General features: G+C 43.5%; 2 protein-coding genes across 3 annotated transcripts in view; one reads left to right on the top strand and one right to left on the bottom strand.

Moving 5' to 3' along the window:
* Lrrc58 (leucine rich repeat containing 58) overlaps positions 1-4,790 on the bottom strand; it is a 28,221-nt gene extending 23,431 nt beyond the window's left edge. For both annotated transcript variants that reach the window (XR_007211008.1, XM_048346712.1), the window contains exon 1: positions 4,158-4,790. Coding sequence is in view for 1 of the 2 variants with exons in the window: in XM_048346712.1 (XP_048202669.1) it covers positions 4,158-4,657 (500 nt within the window). In the remaining variant the exon portion in view is untranslated. The remainder of the gene's footprint in view (positions 1-4,157) is intronic.
* Positions 4,791-17,693: 12,903 nt separating this feature from the next.
* Positions 17,694-27,924, top strand: LOC125351299 (V-set domain-containing T-cell activation inhibitor 1-like). Its single transcript, XM_048345992.1, has 4 exons — positions 17,694-17,746; positions 21,227-21,631; positions 22,950-23,234; positions 27,540-27,924. The coding sequence occupies exons 1-4, from the start codon at positions 17,707-17,709 to the stop codon at positions 27,572-27,574; spliced, it is 765 nt and encodes a 254-aa protein (XP_048201949.1). The 5' UTR covers positions 17,694-17,706; the 3' UTR covers positions 27,575-27,924.

Below are 27,924 nucleotides of genomic sequence, written 5' to 3' on the forward strand. Positions count from 1 at the left end.
CCACAGCGCCACTTCTGGCCGTTTTCTATATATTTGGTGCCGGGGAATTGAACCCAGGGCTTCATGTATGCGAGACAAGCACTCTTGCCAGTAGGCTATATTCCCAGCCAACATTTAACTTTTTTCTTTTCTTTCAGTACTGGGGCCTAAACTCTGCATCAATGCACTTGTTACTGCTTTACTACTTGAGCCATGGCTCTAGGCCTTTTTGCTTTAGGTTTTCAGAGGCTTGCTTTTTGCTTGTGTCCACCTTGGATCATGATCCTCTGAGTAGCTGGGATTAGAGATGCACACTCTCATGCCCAGTTTACATATTTGGATGTACCAAAATAGTACACCTGGCTTAAAAAGTAACCCAGATAGCTCAATAGTAGAGTGCCTGTCTAGTATGTACAAGGCCTTGGGTTCCATCTCTAGCATCCCAGTGGGGTAGGTGGGGGAGTAGCATGGCACAGTGGTTACAAGTGAGGCCCAGTGAATTCACACATGTTCTGACAGGAAATGGTGTCCTGGGACAGTTACCTCAAGCTTCAAGTGACTGGACCTTCACCTCTAGAGTTTTGATGCCATAACAAACGCATTACATTACAGTAAGACTTAGCAATGTTTTAGGCTGAACCAAAAAAACAAACTCTATCACTATTGGGCCTTGAGCAAGTTATTAATATATAATCTCAGTTTCTTCATTAATAAAAGGAAATGGGGGAATCACATTGTTACCAAGGCTGTTTCTAACTGGGGGGTGGGGGGGGGGGGAGATCATTCTACGTTACCCTTTAGGCCTATATTCAACCAGAGTTCAGAGTCTAACCTTTTACTGATTTCTATCAGTACAGAGAAATAGAGGGTAGAACTACTAAGTAGGAACGCAGATGTAAAAATTCCACACATTACTGAGCCATGGGCAACACAGTTGTGGGTCCAGAAAATGAGGTCAGGCAGTGATTGACAAGGACAGTCCTCCTGATGACTTATGCAACAAAAGAACATTCCAAACATTCAGGTTCTATCTAGTACTTTGTACTGGATATCAGAGACCCCAGAGGTCACATCCAGTTCCACCATTTACTGGCTTTATCATGTTGAGACTGGCTTTCTCTAAAGCCTCTGTTTAGAGGTGTATGTGTCACTTCACAGAACCATGAGAAGTACATACTGAGCACCTAAGACAGGGCTCTACCACAGGACGTTTTAAGTATTCCATACTTAAGGGCATTCCATACCTAGAACATGTTAGGCAAGCATTTTATACCACTGCACGAATAAGCCATGTTGCTTTTTTTCTTTCTTTTGTGCCTGGTCTGGAGCTTGAACTCAGGGCTTGGGCACTATGCTGAACTTCCACTTCCAGCTCTTTTTGGGGGTGGTGGTAGAGGGGATCGATTGGAAATAAGAATCTCAGACATTCCTGTTTGTGAAGAAAAGAAAATGTCTTTTCTATCCAAGTGTGTTACTTAAAAGTTCCTGCCTTGGCTTGAAAGTGAAAGAGGGACTACTTTGGGATAAAGAGGATTTATCTTAACTGATTTTGCCATGATGGAATTAAGACACATTTCAGAAGACACGCCTCAGATTGGTCAAGAAATACTAGGGGGTGAAGATATGTTGAGATTACTTGTGCACTGTACATCTTCTTTTAAAGTCTTTTAATGGTCATCTTATGTAAATACATCTCACCCTACTCAAACTAGCCAACTGCAAGCAGATTGTGAACTTGAGTTCAACCAATCTGAGCAGAGGGGCAGGGCTTTCTGTATTAGACATAAATAATAAGCAGCCTGACTGCTCAATGTGCTCGCTTGCCAGATTTCTGGTTGATGGTACATTCTTCTACAGAAGTAAGATTTACCTTGCTGAGACAATTCTTTATTTTCATGTCTATCACTGTGACTCCATTGGTTCTTGGAGAGCGTATTTGTAACACTGCTCCAGGTGGATCTGAATCTCCATCCTCAGATCTCAGCCTCCTAAGTAGCTGGGATTACATTTAGTAGTGTGAGCCATGGGCGCCAAACAGCCAGGTTGCTTTTTTTAAAGCCAGGTTTAGTCTTCTGGCACATGTATTTTGGCTATTCCTTTTCCCATGTGATGGAAATAATTCAAATGAGATGTTTGTAATTGTTAAAATTAAAGCCCTGTCAATTTTACCTCTAAATGTCCCAACCTTCTTGTCTCAGCACACTGATAAGCTACCACTTCTCATCCTACTACAGTGTCCTCTCGACCACCTTTCTAAATCCTCTTTCATCTCCAGCCTCTTTTGACTCCACTCCTACACAGAAACAGCACATTAGGTACACTGAGAACGAAATCCAAATCCCAACAGCCTTCAAATGAGATGTGCCCAAACTTCTATTTATCTCCTTCACTCTTGCTCACTTCCTAATCTATTGTCCACCTTTCAGAAGTGGTAGCTTCTCTCCTTGCCTTGGGCTTTTACTTACAGTTCTTCCTACCTAGATTGATTTCTACCGCCTTCACACCATAATTATACTCTTCCTTCGAAAACTCAATTCAAATGTCACTTGCTCAAGGACCAAACCAGGTCAAGTTCCTCTTGTTATTCTGTCCCAAGTCATTCTGCAAGTCTTCACAGAACTTATAGCCACTATAATTAAATAATGAGGCCAACTGGTAGTTAATGTCTGTCTCTTCTGCTTGTATCTAGGCTTCACAATGAGAGGATCACATTCACCATGTCTTTCCCAGCACCTAGGATAGAGCCTGACAGGCAATTTTTCAGGTGAACTGCTTCATTTTGCAGATTAGGAAACAGCCCTTAGAAGTATCAGATAACTTGCCTCAGGCTGGGAGGCCAAGAGTTCTTATTCCCAGACCAGTGTTCTTTTCACTACACTTAACTATGAGGTTCCTCCAGCTCTAACAACTCTGTTTACTCTCGGAAACCCTGTTTATAACTTGGAAAACTCAATAAGGAGGTGAAACTATTTTGCAGAGGGAAGATATATACTCATTTTGTTTCTACTTCCAAGTCCCCTGAGAAGACCTTAGAGCACAATTAGTATCCAGTATCTGCATTTCATCCTTCCATGAAATTCAACACACGCTTATTGAATAATCAACCATTAAATTCAACACACACTTATTGAATAATCAATCTAGTAAGTGAGACAATTCCTGTAGACAAGGCATTGTATTTAGAACAACAGTGAGGCAAATGTGGTGCAGAAGTGCTTTAGCACAAATAGTACAGGGAGCAGCAGTAAAGGCTTTTGAAGAACAAGCAGGTTAAAGAGCATTCCAGGTAAAAGGACCCGTGCATGTCCAGAGGGGTTCTACAAGCACTAAGGGGCCCTGCCAGAGTGCCTACGTGCGACGGAAGCTGCAAGCCGTTTCCCCTATGTGTGGGAAAATGCATGGCTCACTAACTCCACAAAGGGTACTGCTGGAGAAAGGGGAAAGCAAGAGGCAGGTCAGAGCATTAAAGGCATGCACTTTGATGTAGAGGCATGGAAAAACCACTGAAGGCTTTTGAGCAAGGAAGTGATGACATTAGATGTACATCCGTTAATGAGTAACCCCTCTGTTCAGCTCACTCCCGGGATTCAACAAAGACAGGAAGAAAAACAAACAAACAAAAAAAACACAAGAAGAAGAAGAAGAAGAAGGAGAAGGAGGAGGAGGAGAAGGAGAAGAAGAAAAAACCTTCCTGGGAAACGTGCACAGGGCCAAATACTGGTGACATCTGCAATATTTTTTCTTCTTTTTTTGGTCAGTTCTGGGTTGTTGGTCGTCCCCCCCCCCCCCCCACGCCAAGGCTAGCGCTCTACCAACTGAGCTACAGCGCTACAGTTCCTTTTCGGGCTTTCCCCCCACCCCCCTTTGGTGGTAAGTTGGAGATTAGTCTCACGGACTTTCCTGCCCGGGTTGGCCTGGAAGCGCGCGATCCTCAGATCTCAGCCTCCAGAGAAGCTAGGATTCCAGGCGCCAGCTACAGGCGCCCGGCTGCCATCTTAATACTAGACCTTTACTGCAACTCGTAGAGTTAGGCCGGCAGGACTCGAACTCGCAAGGACAAGTTAGGTGACAAATGCCCAGCGCTCCACTCCCCCCCCACACTCCCCGGCACACGCACGCACACACACTACACACACACACACCCCTCCCCTATCCCCAACGGGCAGTCTCTCACTCACCTCTGCAAGTTTTCGATCTCGGCCGGGATGCTCTGCAGCTGGTTGCCGCCCAGGCTGAGGGTGTGCAGCGCGCGCAGCCCCAGCAGCTCGGGCGGCAGCTCCTGGAAGCAGTTGCCGCTGAGGTTGAGCACCTGGAGGCTGCGGCATAGCGGAGAGCGCGCCAGGCCCTTGGGCAGCGCGCCAGGCCCGCCGAGCCGGTTGTTGCGGGCCAGCAGTGTGCGCAGGCCGCTCAGCGCCAACAGCTCGGGCCCAAGCGCTGTCAGCGCGTTGCCGCTCACGTCCAGCAGCTGCAGGTACGGGAAGCCGTTGCCCAGGGCCCGCGGCAGCGACGCCAGACGGTTGTGGGGCAGCAGCAGCCGCAACAGCGCCTCCCGGGAGCCGCGCCGATCCTCGCCGCGCGCCTCCAGCTCAGACTCCAGCGTCTCGGTGGACACGCTGAGGCGGGACCAGTTCAGTTCGGCCTCTCCGGTCGCGGCCACCGCCGCTCCGGCCTCCTCCATCCTGGAGGCCAGGCCAGGCCAGGCCAGGCCGCGCCGCGCCGCGCCGCGCGTGACCACCGGCGGGCCCCGCCCCCTCCCTTCCTCCCCGGATCTCTGGAGCGCCCCGGAACTTAAAAGGAGAGCTGCGGCGGAAGTGGCGCGGGAGGAGCGCTAGCCACGCGCTCCCGCCGGCCAAGTCACGCGGACGCCTGCCGGGCGTCAGAGGTGCGCGCGCAGCCCCGGGAGGCGGGGCTTAGCCCCGCTCGGCTCGCGTGGCGCACCGCCTGTGGCGCGGAAAGGAGGTGGGAGCTGGAGGCCGGCGCGGGGCCGCCCGCCGTCCTCTGAAGGGGCCTGGAGCGAGCGGCCACCCCTTTATAGTCCCGGCCGTCGGGGGACCCGTCCCCAGCGGCCTTGGCTAGCAGCAGGGAGGTTGCGCGCCGCGGGGCCCCGCCCTCTGGGGGGTGCTAGCACTTTTTCTTTTGTCTCCCTTAGCAGGGACTAGGGAGTTCCATGGAATCATTTCTTTACGTGTAGATGGCGCAAATTAACTGGGTCAGTTTAACCACGGAGAAAGCAAGCGTGGAGCTGCCCACTGCTTCTGAAGACGACACAACTCAACTGGGGAAGGGGAAAAAAAAAAAAGACTTCACTCAGGCTTTCAGTGCAGAAATATGGAACATTTTTCTTCTTTGTCCGATTGTCTTTTCTGAGATACATTTTATGTTTTTGAAGAGGCATTCAGGAATAGTTTACCGATTTGTTTATCTAGAAAGCAAGCGGGGTATATGATCAATAAACATGCAATTGCTTTTCTTTATTTCCTTTAAAACACCAGAAGGTAAGGAACGTTTCTGGCCTCTCGTTCCAGGAAGAACCTCAGGCTTCCTGCTCCACAGCCAGGTTTTAATGTTTGGTTAAGTCGCAGCCTGGGGGAATCTGCTTTGTCAGTTTAAGGTATTATGGGTGGAATGCTTTTTAAAACCTCCTAGTAATAGGCCTCAGGAGAAGAAGAGGCAGTGAGAGGATTTCAGCTCACACCTCTTGGCAGGTAGCAAGGTAAGCGGATAAGCCAAGTCATGCTGTGGTGCCTAGGTTGACAAAAGAAGGAGGTAGTAAGAAGGCCTTTTAAAAGGGAGAAGAAATGGCTGCAGATGTGGCTTAGTACTAGAGTGCTTGCCTACCAAGCACGAAGCCCCTGGGTTTGACCTCAGCACCACATAAACAATGGCTCAAGTGGCCTTGAGGAAAAGAAGCTCAGGGACAGTGCCCAGGCCCTGAGTTCAAACCCCAAGACTGGCCAAATAAAAAGTAAAGAAATGAAGACTTAAAGGCAGAACATTAAATGTTTCCTTATAGGAAACAAAAAGGAGACACACCAATCAGAAAGCAGTCTTCAACAGTTCCAATTCTCCCTATTTATCTCAAGGTCCATCTGAAAAGAGATTGCAAGTCTGCCACCTGTTTTCTTTCTAATAAACTTTCATCTGTATATATGTTCTCTTGTCTGAATTCTAAAGTCGATTTAGCTGCCCTAAATTTCTGGTAATATATCTGTCTTGCAGAGATAGATTTTGAAAGGGTCTTTTTTAAAGAAAAAAAATGGGCCTTATTTTGGACCAAACATTCTAGTAGTAGCCCTAATAAATATATGTACTAAATAACAATTTTGTGCTTACAGTGCATATATGTGATTGAACAGTGACAGAAATGTAAAATGAAAATTTTGAATGCAATGTGGGAAAAGATTACAAATTAGAAAACAATAACTTCAATAATAGAAAATGAAATTACTTGTAATATACTTGGTGAATAAATCCATAGGCTAGACATTATATAGAACAAAAGAAAGGAAATCAGAAAGTAATGAAGGAAAGAAATGGGTAATGAGAGGCCGGGAAGGTAGAGTGCTTGCCCAGCATGCATGAGGCCCTAGGTTTGACTACTCAGTACTACATAAACAGAAAAGGCTAGACTACTGTCAAGAGAAGCAGTCTTAGCTTGGTGCTGATGGCTTACACCTTTAATCCTAGCTACTCAGGAATCTGAGATCTAAGGATCATGGTTCAAACCCAGTCTGGGTAGGAAAATCAGTGAGACTCTTAAATCTCCAATAGACTACTCAGAAAAACCCAGAAGTGGTGCTGTGGCTCAAGTGGTAGAGTGCTAGCCTTGAGCACAAAGAGGCTCAGAGGCAGTGCCCAGGCCCTGAGTTCAAGGCCCAGGACTGGCAAAAAAAAAAAAAAGTCTTCTGTTGACAGTTGTGTTTCTCCCTTTTGAAGCTATTGACAGGGAAACTAAATTTCAGTGTAAAATGCTTATCCCATACTCTACTAGAGTAGGCTGGTTATTTTTATTTTTGTATTCTCCTTTGTACCAACACATACCATCAAAAACATGATTCCTGCAAATAACCTGAATTGACTGGATTCGTCAGTTTTAGTAATTGCCAGATTTTTTTTTTTTTTTTGGCCAGTCCTGGTCCTTGGACTCAGGGCCTGACCACTGTCCCAGGCTTCTTTTTGCTCAAGGCTAGCACTCTGCCACTTGAGCCACAGCGCCACTTCTGGCCGTTTTCTGTATATGTGGTGGCTGGGGAATCAAACCCAGGGCCTCATGTATACGAGGCAAGCTCTCTTTCCACTAGGCCATATCCCCAGCCCCTAATTGCCAGATTTTTAAAACTAGACTGAATTGCAAAGATCTTAAGAGAAACTGAGAAACTGCCTTCTTTGTCATTACATCCCTAGTGCCTAAACAAAACACAGGACCCACTTCGTAGTAGGTACTCCTATACCTCCTTTAAGGGTAGTACTAGGGTTTGATCTCATGGCCAACTAGTGCTGTACCATTTGAACCATGCTCCTAGCTTTTTTTGTTTTAGTTTTAACTAGGGTCTTATGGATTTTGCCAGTCTAGTCTCAATGTTCCTCTTTTCTCTGTCTCCTAGAGAAGCTTGGATTATGGGCATGTTTCACCATGCCCAGCCCTTTATATCTCTGGAATAGCTGAATATATTTGTGACTATAAGTTTTAGTTGAAAAAAGATTAATTATCAAATATCCATATTTATCAGAAACCTGAAATTAATTTATTTGTCATCTCAGGTAAAATTATATTTCAAGTAATTTTAACTTTGATATAATTTCTAAAGAGGGACTTTTTTTTGTTTGTGTTATACAAGTTCTCACTATCCTAGGCTGTCCTTGAACTCACGATCTTCATATTTCAGCCTCCTAAATGTGTACAAGTATACACCATATTATACCTGGCTCAACTTTTATAATTCTCTTTTTAGACCTGAGGTAACTCAAATCTAAAAATGAGAATTGGCTCAAATGACGCAGACAGTGAAAGACTTGACAGAATTTGTGATTCATCTATGACTCTGAAGTCCATGATCTTTCAATTACATCACATTGCTCTCTTGAACTCAGTTTAATGACCTTTGTTGTTGTTGTTTTTAGCAGTTAGATAAGATCTTGACAAACAATGACTTGACAATATTTACAAGTGGCCTTTAGACTTGTAATGGTCATTCTCACCATGAAGATGACCCATTCTTAGTGTATTCTTCTCCTCATAAGCTTTATTACTTTCACTAAAAACTGAAAACAAAAGGCAGTTGTCTTGGAGATTGTAGGTTTTGTGGTTATAAGACACAAAACTAGAGTAGAGCACTTAATCAAAATGAACCTGAACCAAACAAAATTCAGACTGCAATGCTTGTATCAGATGATCCTGCTTCAGGACCACGGTTGATTTGATCCATGTTGGACATTTGACCAAGGTGAGCCCATCTTCAGACTGCTTGGTGTCTATCATATATTAAGATACTGTCCAAATGAAGAGAAGGGGTGTGTGTGTGTGTTCCCTAAGAATTGAAATTCAAGGTAACACAGTTGGTAGCAGATCAGAAAGAGACATGCTGTCTTTTGTCACTTGTAGAACATAAACCTGAACCATGTCTGCCTTATATCCAGAATGCCACTCAGTTGTCATGAAAGTCAGCTTTGTGAATAGCTAGGTTAATGTGAGAGTCTCCTGACTGTTCATTATAATAAGCCTTCTATCTGAGCTACTGTATTTGCTTCTCTCTTCAAGATAGCCAGGTACAATGATTTTGGTACACTAGACATTGTATATACACTTACCTGAACTAAGGAAGGGAAAGAAAAACGAGGGAGGGTGTAACAAATATGACAAGAAATGTACTCACTGAACCTTATTATGTAACTGTACCTCCTCTGCACATCACCTTGTCAATAAAATTCAATAAATAAAAAAAGCCAGATACAAATAAGTCCAAATTAAGCAACATCATCAACCCTTCAGTGGACTTCAAACCCACTTGAAGTGCTGCAGACAAGTGAGAGAGGAAAGAGCCATGATGGTTTGTGGGTCCTCACAGTGTGGGCAATGGCTGTCTGTGGCTAGTTGAAGGAGATATGGCCTACCAGCAGAGGGATGGACCTTGGAGAGGGTGAAGATGGAGCAGACAATGTAATGAACCAATTAGGAAAATCATTAAGAACTACAAGGGATTGGCAAAGTACAAGACATTCTAATCACTATCAAAACCACCATTAAACAAGCTTAATCAAATTATATGTACTTCAGAATACATCATCTCTCGTCAGAGAAAGGAGAGCAAAAATAGCCTGCCTTTCAGTCATTCTAGGTTTCTGACCATAGGAACTCTGTTTATCATGCCATACCAAAGACATAGTAGGCACTCCCTAAGTAGTGAAATCAAATAAATGCATGAATAATTTTTGACATACCAAACTTACATAGGCCCCATTGACCTATTGACTGTAGAGAAACCAAGAAATAATCTGAGTTGTGGTTCCTTTCAAAAGCCATACTAGCTAGAAGATGTGGGGTTAAAAGTGTAATTGAAGCCTGGCTCTGGTGGCTCATGCCTATAATCCTAGCTACTCGGGAGAGATCTGAGGATTTCAGTTCACAGCCAGCACAGGCAGAAAGTCTGTGAGATTCTTATCTCTAGTTAACCACTAAAAAACTGCAAGTGTTGCTGTGGCCAAAGTGGTAGAGTGCTAGCCTTGAGCTGAAGAGCTTAGGGACAGCACCTTGGCCCAGAGTTCAAGCCCCATGACTGATTAAAAAAAAAAAAGAAAAAAGGGCTGGGGATATGGCCTAGTGGCAAGAGAGCTTGCCTCGTATACATGAGGCCCTGGGTTCGATTCCCCAGCACCACATATACAGAAAATGGCCAGAAGTGGTGCTGTGGCTCAAGTGGCAGAGTACTAGCCTTGAGCAAAAAAAAAAAAAAAGAAGCCAGGGACAGTGCTCAGCCCCTGAGTCTAGCCCCAGGACTGGCAAAAAAAAAAAAAAAAAAAGAAAAAAGTGGAGTTGAAGCCGGCACCAGTGGCTCACACTTGTAATGCTAACTACGCAGGAAGTTGAGGTCTAAGGATCGTGGTTTGAAGGCAGCCCCGGCAGAAAAGTCCCTGTGAGATTCTTATTTCCAGTAAACTAGACCAACTCCAGTGTTCATGATTGTGTACAAGCACTGCCTTGCTATGCAGGAACAAAGAGTAAGCATGAATCCATTGAGGAAAAATGCCCAAGCACAGGAAAAGATGTTCAGCATCATTAGCCATAAGGAAAATGCAGATCAAAACCTCAAAAACCACAAGGAGATACTGCTCACACCCAGTCAGGAGGCCTAAACTAAACCAGATAATAAGTGCCGAGGAAAGTGTAAAGTAATGGGACTCCTAGGCTGAGGGTGGTAAACCGTCTGGATCTGTTTTGTTTTTGTGTGGGTACCACCCTGTGGGCTTTATAATAAAACCAAGCTTGGGTAAATTGATTAACTTGTCAAGACACACAGTTAGGATACAGCTTTAAAACTTCACTTCCAGCTTTAGTGGTGGTTAATTGGAGATTAGAGTCTCATGGACTTTCTTTCCTGGGCTGACTTTGAACCGAAATCCTCAGATCTCAGCCTCCCGAGGAGTAGCTAGGATTACAGGTATGAGCTGACATCACGGCCCAGCCTCAAAAGGTTTTAAAAAAACAGTTACCATATGACCCAACCATCTCACTTCTATGCCTATACCCAAGAGAAAATTTAAACTATGTCAACACAAAAACTTGTACATGAATGTTCAAAGCAGCACTTTTCAAATACCAAACAAATGGAAGACAGGTGTTGGTGACTCACATCTGTAATCCTAGCTTACTCACGAGGCTGAGATCTGAGGATAACTTGAGTTCAAAGCCAGCTTGGGCAGGAGTGTCCATGAGATTCTTATCTCCAATTAACCAGCAAAAAAATCTGAGGTATAGATGTGGCTGTCCAGTGGCAAAACACTAGGTTTGAAGGGAAAAAAATGAAACTAAACTAAAAAGGACAGTACCCAAGCCCTGAGTTCAAGCCCCAGCACTATCACCAAAACAACAACAACAAAACCCACATGGAATCAACCCAAATATCCCTCAACTGATACAGGATAAGTAAAATATGGTGTATGTGAACAATTGAATATTATTCAGCAATAAAAACAAATAGAAGGACTGGGAATGTGATTCAAGTGGTAGAATGTTAGCCTTGAGCAAAAAAGAAGCCAGGGACAGTGCTCAGGCTCAGAATTCAAACCCCAGGACTGGCCAAAAAAAAAAAAAGCAAATAGAAGCCGGGTGCCAGTGGCTCACGCCTGTAATCCTAGCTAGTCAGGAGGCTGAGATCTGAGGATCACAGTCTGAAGCCAGCCTGGGCAGGAAAGTCTGTGAGACTCTTATCTCCAATAAACTACTGAGAGAAAGCCAGAAGTGGTGCTGTGGCTCAAGTGGTAGAGTGCTAACCTTGAGCACAAACAGGCTTAGGGATACCATCCAGGCCCTCAGTTCAAGTCCCAAGACCTGCAAGGGAAAGAAAGCAAATGGAGTATAGATACATCTTATAAGCTCTTTGCAAGTTTGAGGCAATAGGTTTGAGGAGAGAGAGAGAAAAAGAGAGACAGAGAGAAAGAGAGACAGAGAGCAGGTGAGATCACCTCAGATTTTATCTTAAAGGAAGCTCCAGACCCAGCAGTGCTGGAACACTGTAAGGCCCAGGAGGGTCTGCAGAATGTGGCACTTGTAGAAACTGATGGGAATCTGCTTTGTTCTCACAACTCCACGTTGCTCCCAAGGTCCATTGACCACCATTCCCCAGGGACTGCTCCTGGTTCTCAAGAAAACTTCACCCTTGACCTTATCTGAAAGCACAGGACTGTGGGTATCAGAAGGATCCCCCTACCATAAAACCCTGAACAGGACAGTTTGCAGCATAAATCCCACTTAGGACAGTTTGCACAATAAATCAATCCCTAACCGGACAGGACAAAGAAATTCCAAAGAAGATCTCATCCTTGAATGTATAAAACTCCCTACACTCCCCACTCCTCATTTCACCCATCCTGCTTGGTGTTACGTGGAGTTCATCTGCAGCCATGAATAAAGCCTTTCTCTCCTTTCATCGGCTTGATCTTTCCCTAACACAAATAGCCTTCTATCTTTTTTTTTTTTTTTTTTTTTTTTTTTTTTTTTGGTTAGTCATAGGGCTTGAACTCTGGGCCCAGACAGTGTCCCTGATCTTTTGTGCTCAAGACAAGCGGCTTTGGGTCACAGCTCTACTTCCAGTTTTTAAGTGCTTAATTGGAGATAAGAATCTCACAGAGTTTCCTCCTTGGGCTGGCTTCGAACTATGATCCTCAAATCTTAGCCTCCTGAATAGCTAGAATGACACTCGTGAGTACCAGCTCCTGGCCTCAGTTGTTTATCTTGGGCCATAGTATTCTTCTCTCTTCATGGCTCCTCTATTCCGTCCTAGCAAGATAGCTTCTGGAATGTCCTCCTCGGCCTCAAAGTGGAAGTCAAATATAGGTCAAGCTTCAAGCCCAATGGAACTAATTGGAGCCTCCGGCCTCCTAGCACTAATTGGAGGAGTGACTTTACCTAAATGTAATGATTTTATTCCATTATATCACAATCTTCAGTTGTATTGAGAACTCACTAGGTTTAGTTAAAAACAATAGTAGTGATGCTGTCTAGGAGTATGGGTTTGTTTTCTCTACCCATTAAAGAATTAAAAGGCAGGAAAGTGTTTCAGGTAAACAGTAAGTATATTTGAAAGTAAAGTAGTAAGGAGACTCTCCAGAGAAGGGCCTCAAAGAGTTTATTAATGGAGTCTTCTTGGAGGGTGGTTGTTATAGTACTGGCTTCTACCATAACTCCCCCCCCCCCCCCCCCCCCCGCCACCGGCTTTGTGCTGATTGCTTGATGACTTGTGCATGTGCTAGCTGGGCTCTTTTCACTGGTTGAGCGGGCACCTGGGGCATTATGGGAAGAAGGAAGGTTTGAGTAGGAACTCATAGCATAGTGGGAAGAAGAAGCAATTGACCAGGAGACTGATATACTATGGGAGCAAGAAGTGCAAGGATGAACCACATGTTATGCCCACCACTTTTTTTTTTTGGTTGTGGGGCTTGAACTCAGGGACTGGGCACAGTCCCTGAGCTCTTGATCTACCTAATAGCTCCCCTTTCTTTCCCTCAGTAGAGGCTGCAGCAATTAAAAAAGAAAGCAAAGGAAAATACCTTAATGGTTTAGGTTAGAGCATGTGCTTTATGCTTATTTTGCAATTGCATATTTCCTTCCTTCAGCCTTTACAAGTGATTAGAAGAACTGATAATGTCTGGAGAGGCAGACCCAGAAACTTCCTGCTTCATTCACGGGGGAGATGAGGAACCCATAGCAAAGCTGCCTTGGACACAGTTCCCAGCAGGCTTCCCTTCTTGTGGTCATCTTACTAGCCCTGTTCCAATGAGCACTGACCAAGAGAAGTGTTCGCTCACACCCATCTTATCTTCACCTGTGAGGTACTGAGGTTAAGACCTGGTTGTATTCTATGTGCTGAGGGGCTGGAGGGGGAGGAGGAGGAGAGAGAGGAGCATCCTAATAAGGAACTGATCGCTATTGAGCCTGCAGATAAAAGGGCAAGGCACCCATGGGATATATAAACTACACTTATCAATAAAGGGGGAGAAGAAGAGATCTCATTTGCTCTTTCCTGTAACCTTCCTGTGTATCCCATTACATGTATCTGGTACATTTCTCCACTGCTTTTATACTTATAAAGTGTTTCTTGTAGTGTAAACATTAAAGGTCATTGTAGAAAGTTCAGAGCTAGGTAATAAAAACACTAAAATTACACACATGATCTCAACTATTCTGAATAACCATTATTGAATTAGATTTTTAGACTTAGACTCCAGGTCCAAATTCCATGTCAGGCCCAGGTACTGGCCCCTATCTGCCAAATAAAGAGACATGGTGGGGCTGGGAATATGGCCTAGTGGCAAGAGCACTTGCCTCCTACACATGAAGCCCTGGGTTCGATTCCCAGCACCACATATATGGAAAATGGCCAGAAGTGGCACTGTGGTTCAGGTGGCAGAGTGCTAGCCTTGAGCGGGAAGAAGCCAGGGACAGTGCTCAGGCCCTGAGTCCAAGGCCCAGGACTGGCCAAAAAAAAAAAAAAAAGAGACATGGTGAAGGGCAAAGAAAGCAGATTATTTCCTGGCAGCCATAGGAAGACAGTGGGACTTCAGTGTTCTTCAGCTGTCTTCAGGGGTACAGACTTTTGTCTTAAGTTAAACAGGAAGAATTGGGACAGGGAATGAAAAGGCACACAAAGTTAAAATAGTCCCAAGTCACAGGAAGGTTCAGAGGTGACCAAAGGTGGCCAGAGCTGGTTCCACTTGAAGAGAGCAGGAACAAATCAGCTACCTGCCTGGAAGGTAGTCTGTATTGAGCTTGAGGGGTGGTTTGCCTCTCTTGTCACAAGATGGTAAGTCTGGTCTTTCCTAGAGGTGATTGCGAAATGATTGCGGGAGGGCAATGGGTCAGATCAAAGGGCACAGATGCAAAGTGGAAGGAAGGATTAGCACTTTTCAGTTAATTCATGGACCAGCTGTTAGGTTTTTAAAGTAGGTAGCCGGTAAAGGAGAACACCACGCGGTACTCAGGCAGGAAAGAAAGTTTATTACCGAACTGCTGGCCTGTGGCCAAGATGATCCATGGCTGGAAAGAAGGGAGAAAGAGAGAGAGTGACTCCCACCCAGCCCTGCCTTATTTCTAGGGCAGGGGTAAGGGGTGTGGCCAGGTGGATTAGGATGTGACCTCAGGGAAAGGGGAGATAACTGCCTCCAGGTCTGCAGGTTACCCAGGTAACTGGGTGGAGACTTAATGAGGTGGGGGCAGCTACATGGAGCCCTCAGGGAGAGGACCTAACACCAGCGAAAGTAACTTTTCAGTTGTCTCTTGCACTATTAACATGTTGGTGTATTTCCTTCCTTTCCTATAAGCACCAATTTTCTCCCACAAAGTTGAAATCATATGTACATGGATATTAAGCTTCATGATTTGATTTCTCATCAAGAATTGTGTAGTGAATCTTTCCCCCATGTTAATTAATTTCAAAAGTGTGGTTCTTAAAAAATGGGTGCAAAATGATTCTATAATATTGAATATCATGGTGTTGTCTTATAGTCTTCCACCATAATACCTTGTAAATGTAAAAAAAAAAAAACCCTAACAAATATGACTGTAGAAGTATTGTCATCCAGAGCCTCGTTGAGCATTTGTGACAACAGCTTGGTAATTACAGTATCTCCCTAAGGACTGCCACACAACTATCCCTTGGAAGACATGCTGACTCCGCCTTACTTGTTTGGCACCTGGCTGATCAGAGAGAACAGCTGTGAAGCAGGTAAGTTCTTTCCATGAATGTGCTTTGTATCTGGGGGAAATGGTTAGTCATGACTGTGAAATGGAGAGTCCAGTGACAAGCAGAGTGATGGAAATATGAAAGTGTCTACCATAATGTTGCTTGGTCCCTTTATGTAATGTCACTATGTAACACTATGTACAGCTAGTTCATAGACTTCTTCCTGTTCACCTGCAAACCAGAGTGAACATTCAGGTCATAAGTCCCAGAAACCATGGATACATGATTGGAATTTTCTGGTTTGGTCTATTTATATTTGTCTTAAGTACTCTGTGAATTCCTTTCTTGATTTTTGGTTTCTGCTGTTATTTCTCTTTTTTTCCTGTTGTTTAGTAAACATTTGTGGGGTTCTTATAGAAGATTGAATTGAATTTAGTTAATTAAATATATACTTATTGGACCTACAATATATGGAATACCATGCTAGATACATGAATGAGGAGGAAGATCTAGCACTGCCCTTAGGGAAGTTACAGCCTGGTAGGAGTGATAAGATACGCATATAAATAACTCAAAGACAAAGTAGTCCAGGTTATAATAATATTTAATTATGAAGAAATACTCACAAAATAGTATCAGGAGAAAAATTACACGGAACATTGAACTATATGGGTAAATTGAATTTTCTTAAAAGTATAGTAACAATTAATTTATAGCTATCTCTCTAAATATTTTACTATACCTATCATGGAGAGATTCTAAGCTAATAGATGATGTCAATCACCCTCCCTCCTTTTCTTTCTTTACTGGCTGGCAAGAGCTGCTCCTTTATCCTCTAGTTCTTCAGAGACTGTGTTTGTTAATAGTCAACCTACAGTGCATATACTTTCCAGGGCCTAACAGGCCTCTAGGAAAGAAACAAACTATAAGATCCCACAAGCCATTGCCTCATTGACCCATGAACCTTCTGTTTTCTTGGTGAGTGCGCAGGGAGATGGGGTCATCCAGAAATGTGTGGGTGATTGGCAGAGCCTAGCTAGGACAGAGCTTTGGTGGAATGGACAGGTTTCAGCTACACTAAAGAGTAGGAACAAGTTTTGGTGCTATGTGGCCCTGATGAAGTCTACTTTCTCTGTCTTGGTTGGCTCACCAACAAAGTAGAAGTCACAATTGTACCTACTTCCTTGACTTACTTTGAAGATTAAATTTGTCCTTTGTGAGCATTTGACATTTAGTTGGTATTCTTAGGGTGTAGACCTGGAGAATTTTGGTATATTTTCCCCCTCCTCTTAAATAACAGGAAGAAGAGGGGACAAGAAAACAAGGTGAGGGAATGATTCTCTTACTTGTCCTTCTTTGAAATAGTAAGGGACAAAGAAACATGTAAAGAAATTGTTGTGGGTAAAAGTGTATTTATGCAAAAAGAAAAGTAGGCCCATGATGAAGATGAAGGAAGGTTAACTGGATTTGGGATTGGAGAGGGCTTGAGAGGGTTGGTTGCTGGAGCAGAACTGTGAATGGATGAGTAGAGGCCAGGTAAGAGTAGTGGGATGCTAGGCAGAGAAAGTTTGACCAGCCTCAAGACATTGGGGTGTACTGATGGAACTTATAGTATGGGGAATGAGGAGAATTGAGGCCAGACAAGGAGGTTGGATTCAACCTGAGAGCTTCGGTGGCTTGATATGCACACAGATGTGCATTTGTGCTAGAACTCCTTGAGGAGACGGATTGTTCCCGGAGCCCTTTCCCATCCCTTCCAGAGATGTCCTAGGCCCATTAAATATTATTCCCCATGCAGGGCAGCTTTAGCTGGGCAGGATGGGTTAATACTACCTCTTGCTTATTTTTTTTCCACCTGGAAGCATCACTTCAGAACTTCCCAAGTCCACCTGTGCATCTCCAAGTTGTATCTTCTCCAAGGTACCCCAAGACCCTTCAGAGAGGTCAGGATGGTTTGGAATTCTCTCACTGGTCCTTCAAATATCTTGATGGCTGATCTTGATGATCTGCATCCCAAAGTGATTCATGTGGAGAGACTGGTGTGGGTATGATAGAAATTGAATTCTAGGTTTACGTAGCAAATCAAACCAGACTGCATAGGTCAACCTGAGTGCACATGACTCAGATGACATTTCCACGTGGAGTCCTGAGGTACTGGAAACCTCTGCCTGCTCAGGGTGCCTCCGGTGGGCCTGGAGGTTAGAAGTGGTGCCTGCCACAGCCTTCCTCCTGCCAGCAGCAGGGGTCTCTAGTCACGCTGACCCAGAGTGTTTCCTACTCTAAGTAAGCTCTGCTTTTCTTTCTTTCTTCTCACAGAATGTCTTCCTTTTTTATGTATGCCAACCTACTTCTTCTTCTTCTTCATGGTGCAGGTAAGTCATTTTTCAAAAACTTTGTATTTCTGAAAGAGTTTGGGGACTCCTGAGGATAGTGGTTTGGAGGGAGGGAAATGCAACAAAAAAAACAAGCAAGCAAGCAAAGAAGCAAATGACCTAATCTGCTCAAGTCACACGCTTTTCATCTGCTAAATGTAAATAATAAATGCTTGCTACATTTGCTTTACTGGAAATGGTGAGAGCAGATGGGAAAATATACTGAACACATATTGTGGGGCATTATTATTTATTTTCTTTTTCATGACAAAAGCCTCCTTCTCCAATTTGGTTTGTTTATGTGAGGCCATCTGCATGACTAGCCCTATTCACATCTATAGTCTAAGTCACCTGACTCAAAAGAAAAAAAAGTAGATTTCCTCCTGAGTTCAAGTGACTCTAACAAATGCTAATTTACAATGTAATATCCAAAATATCTGTTTTAAGATGTGCCATCAGTAAAAGGGTTTGTGTCATTCTTTATACACAAAATTACTGTGCATCCAAACCTTTCACTTCACTACACTACAAAATGACCCAATGTGTTTGAAGCATCAAGCATGTGCCCCACTCTGAGTCAGAGATAACTGAGTGCAAGGCCTGGCCCATGGGAGTAGGTGTGCTGGCTCTTTTCTCCTGATGCTTGGTGCACCTATGTGTGCACCCATGAGGGGTGGAGAGGGGCAATAAGGGCAAAATGAGTTCATAATCACACATTGTGAGGCAATGCCCAACCAAATACGTGAAAGGAATGGGTATGTGTGTAGTAAGACATGTTACAGCAATATCAGTTACATGCCAGGCACTGTAGTACCTCTGTACCATTTTCAAAGTCTTTCCTCCATTGTTAACTTTTTTTGCTGAGCTTTTGCCTCAGACACTTGGACCTTGGGAAGCAAAAGATGCAGTGGCCTAGAAATCACGCAAATAGAAAAAGACCAAGGTGTTCTTTAAAATCCAGTAAGATCGTGTGCAGACTTATGGATTAGAAGCTGGCTTGTACATTATCAGCCACGTCCTCAGGAAACTAGGTTTCATGATTTATTGGCCAGTGACTTTAGATTTCTTAGTCTGAGTGCCTTTCCCCTGGGGCCAGAAAGGGTACAGCTGTTGCAAAGCCTCTTGGGGAAGAACCCAAGAAGCTAAAATCAAAAGTCCCTGAGGAATAAACCATATATATTCTTGTGAGAGAGACTTGGGTGGGGGCAGCTCACTAAACTGTCCACCCATCTGCTCTCTTCCTTCTGTCCCTCTGGAAAAGGATTGAGCTCTTTTGTGAAAATAGTCCCCAGGATCATCACCACCCTCAGGCAGGTGCTATTATAATAATTATAGACAAGGAAACTGTAACTCAGGTTAACTTAGGTGCCTGATACCAAATAATTAGGAAGGGGTTACTTAGAACCAGAACTTGGGTTTATAATTCTTATGCTGTATTATAAACACAGCAGAAATTTGACGATTTGAGCAAGAAAATGCTTGGGATTTTTTTGTTGTTTGTTTTGTTCTGTTTTGTTTGGTCAGTCATGGGACTTGAACTCCCGGTCTATCTAGGTGCCTGGCTGCTGTCCCTGAGCTTTTTGGTTCAAGGCTAGTGCTCTATCACTTTCAGCTACAACACCACTTCTGGTTTTCTGGTGGTTAACTGGAGTTTCCGGGACCTACCTACCCTGGCTGGCTTTGAACCACGATCCTCAGATCTCAGCTTCCTTGAGTAGCTAGGGTTAGTAGCTAGGTATGAGCCACTGGTACCTGGCTAAAATACTTGTTTTTTTTTTAAATTTTCACATTGTTTATCTCCACTTCCATCTTCCCACCTGCCTTTCTTTGTAGTCATTCATTTCATCAGTCATGATTTGCTCAGAGTGCCACAATTAGGAGCTGAAAGAGCAAGTTGTAGATGAGGCACTTTGGAGCTAGACACCTGGGTTTCCAGCATTATCTACTACATGTAGTTTACTTCTCCTCTTATCTTGTTGTTGTTGTTTCAATGTTATTTGGGGATAGTGATAGGGACTACCTCAATGTGATGCAGATTTAGTGAATGAACGCCAGAAAAACCCTTAGAATATGTTTATTGGGAGTCCCTACTTTCATACTACTTTAATCTCACTATTCATTATTATTTAAGTTAGGCATTTAGTCTTATAGGTTCAAGAGTTTGGAACTGAATGCCTATTGGCTCATACCTACTATCCTAGCTACGTGGGAGACTGAGATTGGGAGGATTGCAGTTGGAAGCAGGTGCAGGTAGAGAAGTTTGAGAGAGCCTTTCTGAGCAATAACTGGGTACAGTAGTTCACACTTGTCATCCCAACTACAGTGGGAAGCAAAAGTAGGATCTGAGTCCAGTTACCATGCAGGAAGAGAAACCCTATCTCAAAAAATAACCAGCACCACAAAAGGCTGGCATTATGACTCAGCAGTGGGACACTGGCCCAGCAAGTATGAGAGCTTAAAGTTTAAACTCCTGGACCATCAAGGAAAAAAAAATGGCAACTGTGACCATATAGACTATTTTTAAACTGTGAAACAGCTTGTTTCTTTTTGCAGTGCTACTGATACCTTAATTTGTGACCTTAACAGACTTTGCTTCCTGGGAATCAGTCATGTCTTTTGGTAGCAGTGACATTTAACAATGATTCTGATTCAATAGCCTTCTTGAGAAATGGAAAATAGTTGTTTGGAGTGAAGTAGAAAGGAAATGGAAGTCCCATTAATGGTCTCTTGGTCAGCAGTAGCAACCTCTGGGGTGAGTTCTGGGGAAAATAGTCAGAAAACATTAATCATGTCTAAACATTGGGTGATGTCTAAATTTTCTCCACCTGTAACATCCCAGGATTCTAGACATGCTATAATTCCAGAAGGTTGTATTTGATTCCTCTCAGCTCTCAAGCTCTGCTGGCTGTAACTGTTCCCAAGACTAGCAGATATTTGGGTCAGGTAGAATAAATTCATGTACTGGCCATCTATATCTGCCTGCCTGGATAGTCAAAAGTACAGAGGAAAGAGCATCAGGGCCAAAATTTCTTTGCTGTCAAGGTTTCTTGGGGGGAGGCCCTTGCTCTGTTAGTCAGATATGCTTACCAAGGATTCACTGACAACAGACTGACGTGGGAGAAAGGTTATCATGCATAAGGCATTTTTCTTTTGCTAGGGTGAATCTGGCAGGTACCATTTGGCTTTGGAGCCAGCCCCTGCAATGACGCTGTCCTGATTCACTGGCTTTCAGATAAAAGCACAGCAAATCTGCAGGCCTCTCTCATTCTGAGCCAAATATGCATTTCAATTCTCACCTTCCAAGCTTCATGTTAGGCTCATTCCTCCAGCTTTCTAGTGGCTTTGTAAATGTCTAGTTCCCTAGATTATATCCTTTACTGTTTGAGATAGGTAGAAAAATTTATTTGATCTGTTATTAAACTCCCCAGATGCGATGGTCTTGGGTTCTTGCTAATTTCACTTTTTCTTTGACATTTTCAGTATCAGTAGAAGAGCTGCGGGCTGCCCCATTCACCGATGTGACCCTTTCTTGCCATTTCTCCTTTGTGGAGAGCACAGAAAATCTGGAGTTTTCTTGGGAAAGAGAAGACATCAGAGAGGAATACTTTGTAGACAACGATGATGACTATTACCGCTTTTTCAGGTACTATGACTTCTTCGAAGTTTTCACAAAATTGGTTTACTACTTTCATGACAACAAAGAACAGCTAGAAGATCAAAATCCCTTGTATGAGGGACGAGTGTCGGTGGACAGGGATGAAATTTCAGAGGGGACTCTGTCTCTTCTGCTAAGAAATGTGGATTTCCTGGATGAAGCAATCTACAAGTGCTCAGCCATCACGCCAGATGGAAGAGGAGAAAGTTCAATTAAGCTAATAGTAGAAGGTAAAGGAATTTACCAGATAAACTTGAGTTTGAACTCTGTCTTTGTTTATGTGGATAAGCTGTAACAGTTAAGGGTTTGGGGTGTTGGTTTATGTGAACTTAAAATATCTGAACAAAAGTTATCATGTCTGTACAGATGTACATCCATTACTATTTCTTCATGTACCTGTGGCTCATGCCTGTAATCCTACCTACTCAGGAGGCTGAGATCTGAAGATTCCAGTTCAAAGCCAGCCCAGGCAGAAAAGTATATGACACACTTGTCTCCAATAAACCCTCAAAAGGCAGAAGTAGAGCTGTGTGGCTCAAGTGGTAGACTGCCAGCCTTGAGTGAAAAAGCTAAGAGATAGCAGCACCCAGGCCCTGAGTTCAAGCCCCCAGTACAAGCAACAACAAAATATTTCTCCATTAGAACAGATCAACAAAGCAGCAGCAAACTCCCCAAATTCCCAAAATTTATGCATCTTAGTAGTCTTACATGAAGACTCTGACATCTGGCATGTCCTTTTTCATTTTTATTCTTTTCTTTATTGACAGTTCTGGGGTTTGAACCAAGGCCTCCTGTTTGCTTAGCTTGTTTGTTGGGTAACACTCTACCACTTGAGCCATACCTCCAGCCCAGTTTTTGCTGTCTATTTTGGACATGGAGTCTCACAGATTTTTCTGCCCAGACTGGCATCCCTTTGGGATCTCAGCTTCTTCAGTACCTAGGATGACAGGCATGAGCCAGCCTGACATATGCTTTAGTGAGGACAGCCCTACACTGGGAAATCGGGAGACTCAAGATCTAAGTCTTGAAAAATTAGGGCAACTCATTTAGCTTTCTTGAGCTTTGCTTTTTTTTCACTTGTTAATATGTTCATAGGTAGGTTAGACAGGATCATTGCATTTCTGTATGCCCCAGGGATCTCTCCCCTTCACAGAATTTCATGGAGAGGAGTCTTTTTCCCATTTGAGACTGCATGGGGCCTGGGGGCTCTGCCTGCATGGAGGAATTCTTCCAGGATGAGAGGTGGAAGAGATGATAACATGCTGGTGTGAATCTTTCCTTATCTTCCATGATTCTCAGCAGGGCATCTAGGGTCAGTGGGGAGTCTGGGATAAAGGACAGGGTAAGAACAGTAATGGTAGTAAGACCCAGACTGTAAGAGCACCTGTGTATCCCATTCTTACACTGTGCTAGGTGATCTCAAAACATGTGGCCTCCATAAGAGCTCATGTAAAAACAGAGGGCAAAAGTTTTCCTAACTTGGGCCTCCTGGGGCTGAATTTTTTTTTTAAGTAACTAATTGTTTTGTTATTTTTTTCCACCAATCAGACTTTGAAATGCCCCAGGTGCAGTTCTCCCAGATTGATGATGAGGATGTGGCTACGTGCATCTCCAAGGGCTGGTACTTCACACCCAATGTGACCTGGATGGATCGGAAAGAGAGGGACCTGAGCAACCACAGTACTGTGGAGGTCCTGGAGGAGCAGATGAATGGCTCGTTCAGGGTGTTCACCGTCCTCAAATACCCTGTCAAGTTACATGAGATATATGTCTGCCGCATAGCAGAGGCAGATGAGAACCACCGACCTTTTAGAGTCATCCGGAAGTTCCCAAGTAAGTGCAAATCAGGTGGGGGATAGGGAGGGAGGGGAGAGGGAGCTGCATTTCATCATAAAGAAGCATTATTCATTAATGTTTACTGAATGCCAAATGCATCATGCACTTCTGGGCACTTTGGGGATTTAAAGAAGCACAGGGACATAAGCTTGCCACCTGGGGCCAGAGAAGAAGATGAGGTAGAGTCTTCCTGCGTTTGAGAAAAAGACCATGTGTCAGGATTAATTGCTCTTGCTCTGATAGATGTGGGTGTCACCATTGATGAGGCTTCTGTTCCTCTGCTAGCGACATCAGCTTTGTGTTATGACAGACTGCCACCCATCACATGCCTGGTATTTTACATGTATCATTTTAACTCTTTACCTAAACCCTGGAAGAAATATAATGATGATGATGATGATGATGATGATGATGATGATGATGATGATGATGATGATTGTTGGTGCCATCCCGGGGGCTTGAACTCAGGGGCCTAGGCAATATCTTTTAGCTTTGTGCTCAAGGCTACCATTCTACTATTTGAGCCACAGCTCTACTTCTGGCTTTTTTTTTTTTTGTGAACAGGAGACCAGAATTTCATGGACAACCTTCCTGGGCTGGCTTCAAACTGTGATACTCAGATCTCAGCCTCCTGAGTAGCTAGGATTACAGGTGTGAGCCACTAGCACCTAGCTTTCTTCTTGCACTATTGCTTGCCCTTTTCCCTTGGCTTTCTATTACTTGATCCACACCTTTATTTCCAGTTCTTGGCTGGTTAATTTAAGGTAGAAGTCTCACAGACTCTTCTGCTGGGCTATCTTCAAACTTCAGTCCTTATATCTTGGACTCCTGAGTAGCTAGGCTTACAGGCTTGAGCTACTGGTGCCTGGTGATAATTGCTCTTACTATCCCCCTGGTACATGAGGAAATGAAGAATTTTACTAAGAATGTAGCTATTAAGCACAAAATTTGAATTACAGATAACCAACAAATAATGTCATATGCTAAATGCTATTTCCCACAGATTCAAATTTAATTAGCTGTCCTATAGTTTATCTGGAAATTCATTAAGAGATGGCACAATAGTTAGCCAGGTGTGATGGTGCTTACCTATGCACTCCCAGCATTTGAGAGGCTAAGGCAAGAGAATAGAAGCCAGCCTGGTCTCCATGGTGAGAGCCGGGGGTGGGGTTGAAACTGAATAGATATAGAATGTCCAGACCCCTCTGAAAGAAGAGAAAGAAGTTGTTAAAAAGCCCCCTCCTGGCTTAGGATGCTGGCATTGTGTAAGGATCTCCACATACCATTGCCAAACCAGTAATATTGGCACCACCTGGGAGTTTGTTGGAGGTACAGGCTTCCAGGTCTCACCCATGACCGCTCAAATACAAAACTCTGCAGTAGGCCTAGCAATTTGTGCTTGGACAAGGCCTCTAGGTGGTTCCGGGAAACACTTATACACACCATGAACATTGGGGGAGTAAAGACGCCTGAGGTATCCCTGTCCTGTCCCTGCTTTTGGGCATAGAGCACCCTCCCTTGGAAGCCCTGTCAGTCAGGTGTGGAAGGGAGAGCGCTCCTGGCCCCCTTCCCTCAGTTCCATAAAACAAGACTAACCAGACAGAACTCATAAATTTAACATTCCCACTGGAGCTGGCCTTTCCTTCAAAGGAAAGAAAAGAGGGCCTTGCTTATTCCCCAGACTTGTAAGGCTTTTCCACATATCCAGGAGCAGTTAGAAGTCTTTGAACAGAGTGGGCCTCTGACTCTCTTCTGAGGATTCCAAGATACATTATTAATGAGCTGACTTCAAAGGAATCCTGATTTCTTTATCCCCTTAATTTCCAGCACCCTAGAAAAGGGTCCTAGAAATACCTAAAAGACTTCTGTATTTAATTTCCCTCACCTCTTTTCATATATTTATTTATATAAAGCCTTTGAGGTCTGGAATCTGCGTGTTTTTCCAGCTCTGCAGCTACTGTTTCTCAGTGCATGGCCAGCGTTCATTGCTCTGAGCTTGCTGATTCCTGTGGTTTCTAGACTTTGTGTGTGTGTGTTTCCCTCCACTGCCACATCTTTGAACTGGCTCTGTCTCTCCTCAAATACCTTTTCTCTTTCTGCTTCGTGGATTCCTGCTTATCCTTCAACACTTGGCTCAGACTTGAAGCCCTTCTGAACTCTCTTGTTCTCCTTTCTTTTTTCTTTCTTCTTATTCTCATTTTTGTTTGTTCAATATTTCATTCGTTCAGGCATTAAACATGTATTAGGTTCCAATGTTGTGCCAGATGTTCTTTTAGACACTGGAAGGCAACAGGGAACAAAATAAACACCTGCCCTTGTGAGGCTTACATGCTGCCAGTAGGGACAAATAGGCTGTAAATAAACAAAGCATTAAAACATAGTATGTCACCAGATGCGTCCATATAAATAAAATACAAAAATAGAAAAGAGTCCATACTGTGAGACATCAAGCCAGTAGTTACTTTTGGGGTATAGAAAGGATCTATGAGAAGCTACTAGTGTTGGTATGTTTATTCTGTTTCTTGTCCTGAGTGCTGGTTCTATGGTTATATTCAGTTTGTGAAAAATAATTGGGTGCTGGCAGTTCATGCCTTTAATCCTAGCTACTCAGGAGGCTGAGATCTGAGGATCACCATTCAAAACTAGCCGTGGCAGGAAAGTCTTTGAGACTCTTAAACACCAAAAAAAAAAAAGAAAGAAAGAAAGAAGAAAAAGAATAGTGAGCCAGAAGTGGAGCTGTAGCTCAAGTGATAGAGCACTAGTTCTGAGCACAAAAGCCCAGTTACAGCATCCAGGCTCTGGGTCCAAGCCCTAGGACTGGTGCATGCACATGCACACACACACACACACACACACACACACGCACACACACACACAATTGGGCCTGACATACACCCTTGTTTGTATGTATTCATATTTCAGTATAAAATAAAACATTATGTAGAATTTCAGATTGGTGAATAGTCCTATAGAGAAAAATAAAGCCAAGAAGGCAAATTTGAAAGAGAGGAGTAGGAGAGAAGAAAAGTTGGAATTTTAAATAAATGTCCATAGAAAACCTCATTGGGAAGTTAAACTTTAACAAAGACTTGAAGAAAGAAGGGAGTCAAGTCTAGAAGTGGTCAAGGTCTGTGGGTTTAAAGAACAGCAAGAAGGCCAGAGGTTGGAACAGAAGGGTTCATGGAGAGTGCAGGAGTTAAGATCAGAAGGATAACAGGAGGTCAGATTGTGTTGTTCCTTACAAGGCCACTCAAAGCATTTGGGCTCTTGCTCAAATTTGTTATTATTCATCTTATCACAAGACTGAATCTTACCTGCAAGGACAAAGTTCTCTGTCTGACTTTTCTGGCTCCTAATAAACTGCAGTCCCACAATAGGTATTCATCTTGAACTAATCTCATTAGCACTCTCCTAGAGATGCCGCTTAATTTAGAACCTCCAAATGAAAATGCTCAAGCCAGACACTGGTGGTGGCTCATACCTGCAATCCTAGCTGGTCAGAGGCTGAGATTTGAGGATTATGGTTGAAAGCCAGTCTGGGCAGGAAAAGTTGATGAGACTCGTATCTCAAATTAACCTCAAAAAAAAAAAAAAAGCCAGAAGTAGAGCTGTGGCTCCAATGTTAGAGTGCCTACCTTGAGTGAAAAAGAGAAGGAATAGTGCCCAGGCCCTGAGTTCCCTGTACCAACAAAAAAAACCAAAACAAAATAAAAAGCAAGTGTGACTCCTTGATTCTTTTCCTTGAAGAACAGAAGATGAGGTGCATCCTCCTCCTTTCATCCCATTGTCTCACATGCTCACAAGGACACCAGTCTTTCCTTGGCTGAGGATAATTTTCTTCCTGAACTTGCTGGTGTGGTATGGTTTGCTGACTTCATGATATCAGCTCCTTTCTGGGAGACTCTAAGTCCCTCAGCCTCTATTGCTGTTTCCTTTTCTCTCTGAGAGTTAGTAGGAAATACCACTGCATCCCTCTTCCTTCTCTTTTGTCTTGTTTCTTCTCAAATTGTTCTCCAAAGAATACTTGTTAAATGAATGAATGAATACACTCTTGGGTGCATACATTAAAATCTCTTATTACAAATGGAGCGTTGTAATGATCTGGTTCCCCTTCAGAGAATGAAGGATTCTTGGAGCCCCCTTAGCCAGCTGTCACTCTAGAGGAACAAAGAATTCAATGTCCAGTGTTCTTCATTGTGTGGCTTTAACAAAATCATTGGGACTAAGTGCAGGGTTGCCTCTAACACAAAACTTTCACCTTTCATGTTTTCCTGCTTTCTTCCCTCTCTCTTTTTCCTCCAGAGAAAAAGTATCCTGGATCCTACGGCTACTATTAAGAGATTTTAATTACATCTACTCAAGGACCTGATTTGCCCTTACGCAATGGAGCCCTGGTTTCTCTTGTGGACAATGATCTTTTTGTCTTAGACATCATGAAAGAAAAAAAAAGAGATAAAAAGAAACAGAGAGAGAAAGGAAGGAAGGAAGGAAAGAAAGAAAGAGACAGACAGAGAAAGAAAGAAAGAAGAAAGGAAGGAAGGAAGGAAGCAAGCGATCAGGTCTAGTGTGCTACCAGTTAACCAAAATGAGAGGAGCTCCCATAATATGCCTCTCTCAGGTCTGTATGATGAAGTCTTGTGTTTTTATTTCTATTTCTGTTTTATTAAATGGATACTTTTATTGGATC

Source organism: Perognathus longimembris, chromosome 5 (assembly GCF_023159225.1).
Source record: "Perognathus longimembris pacificus isolate PPM17 chromosome 5, ASM2315922v1, whole genome shotgun sequence".
NCBI lineage: Eukaryota > Metazoa > Chordata > Mammalia > Rodentia > Heteromyidae > Perognathus > Perognathus longimembris.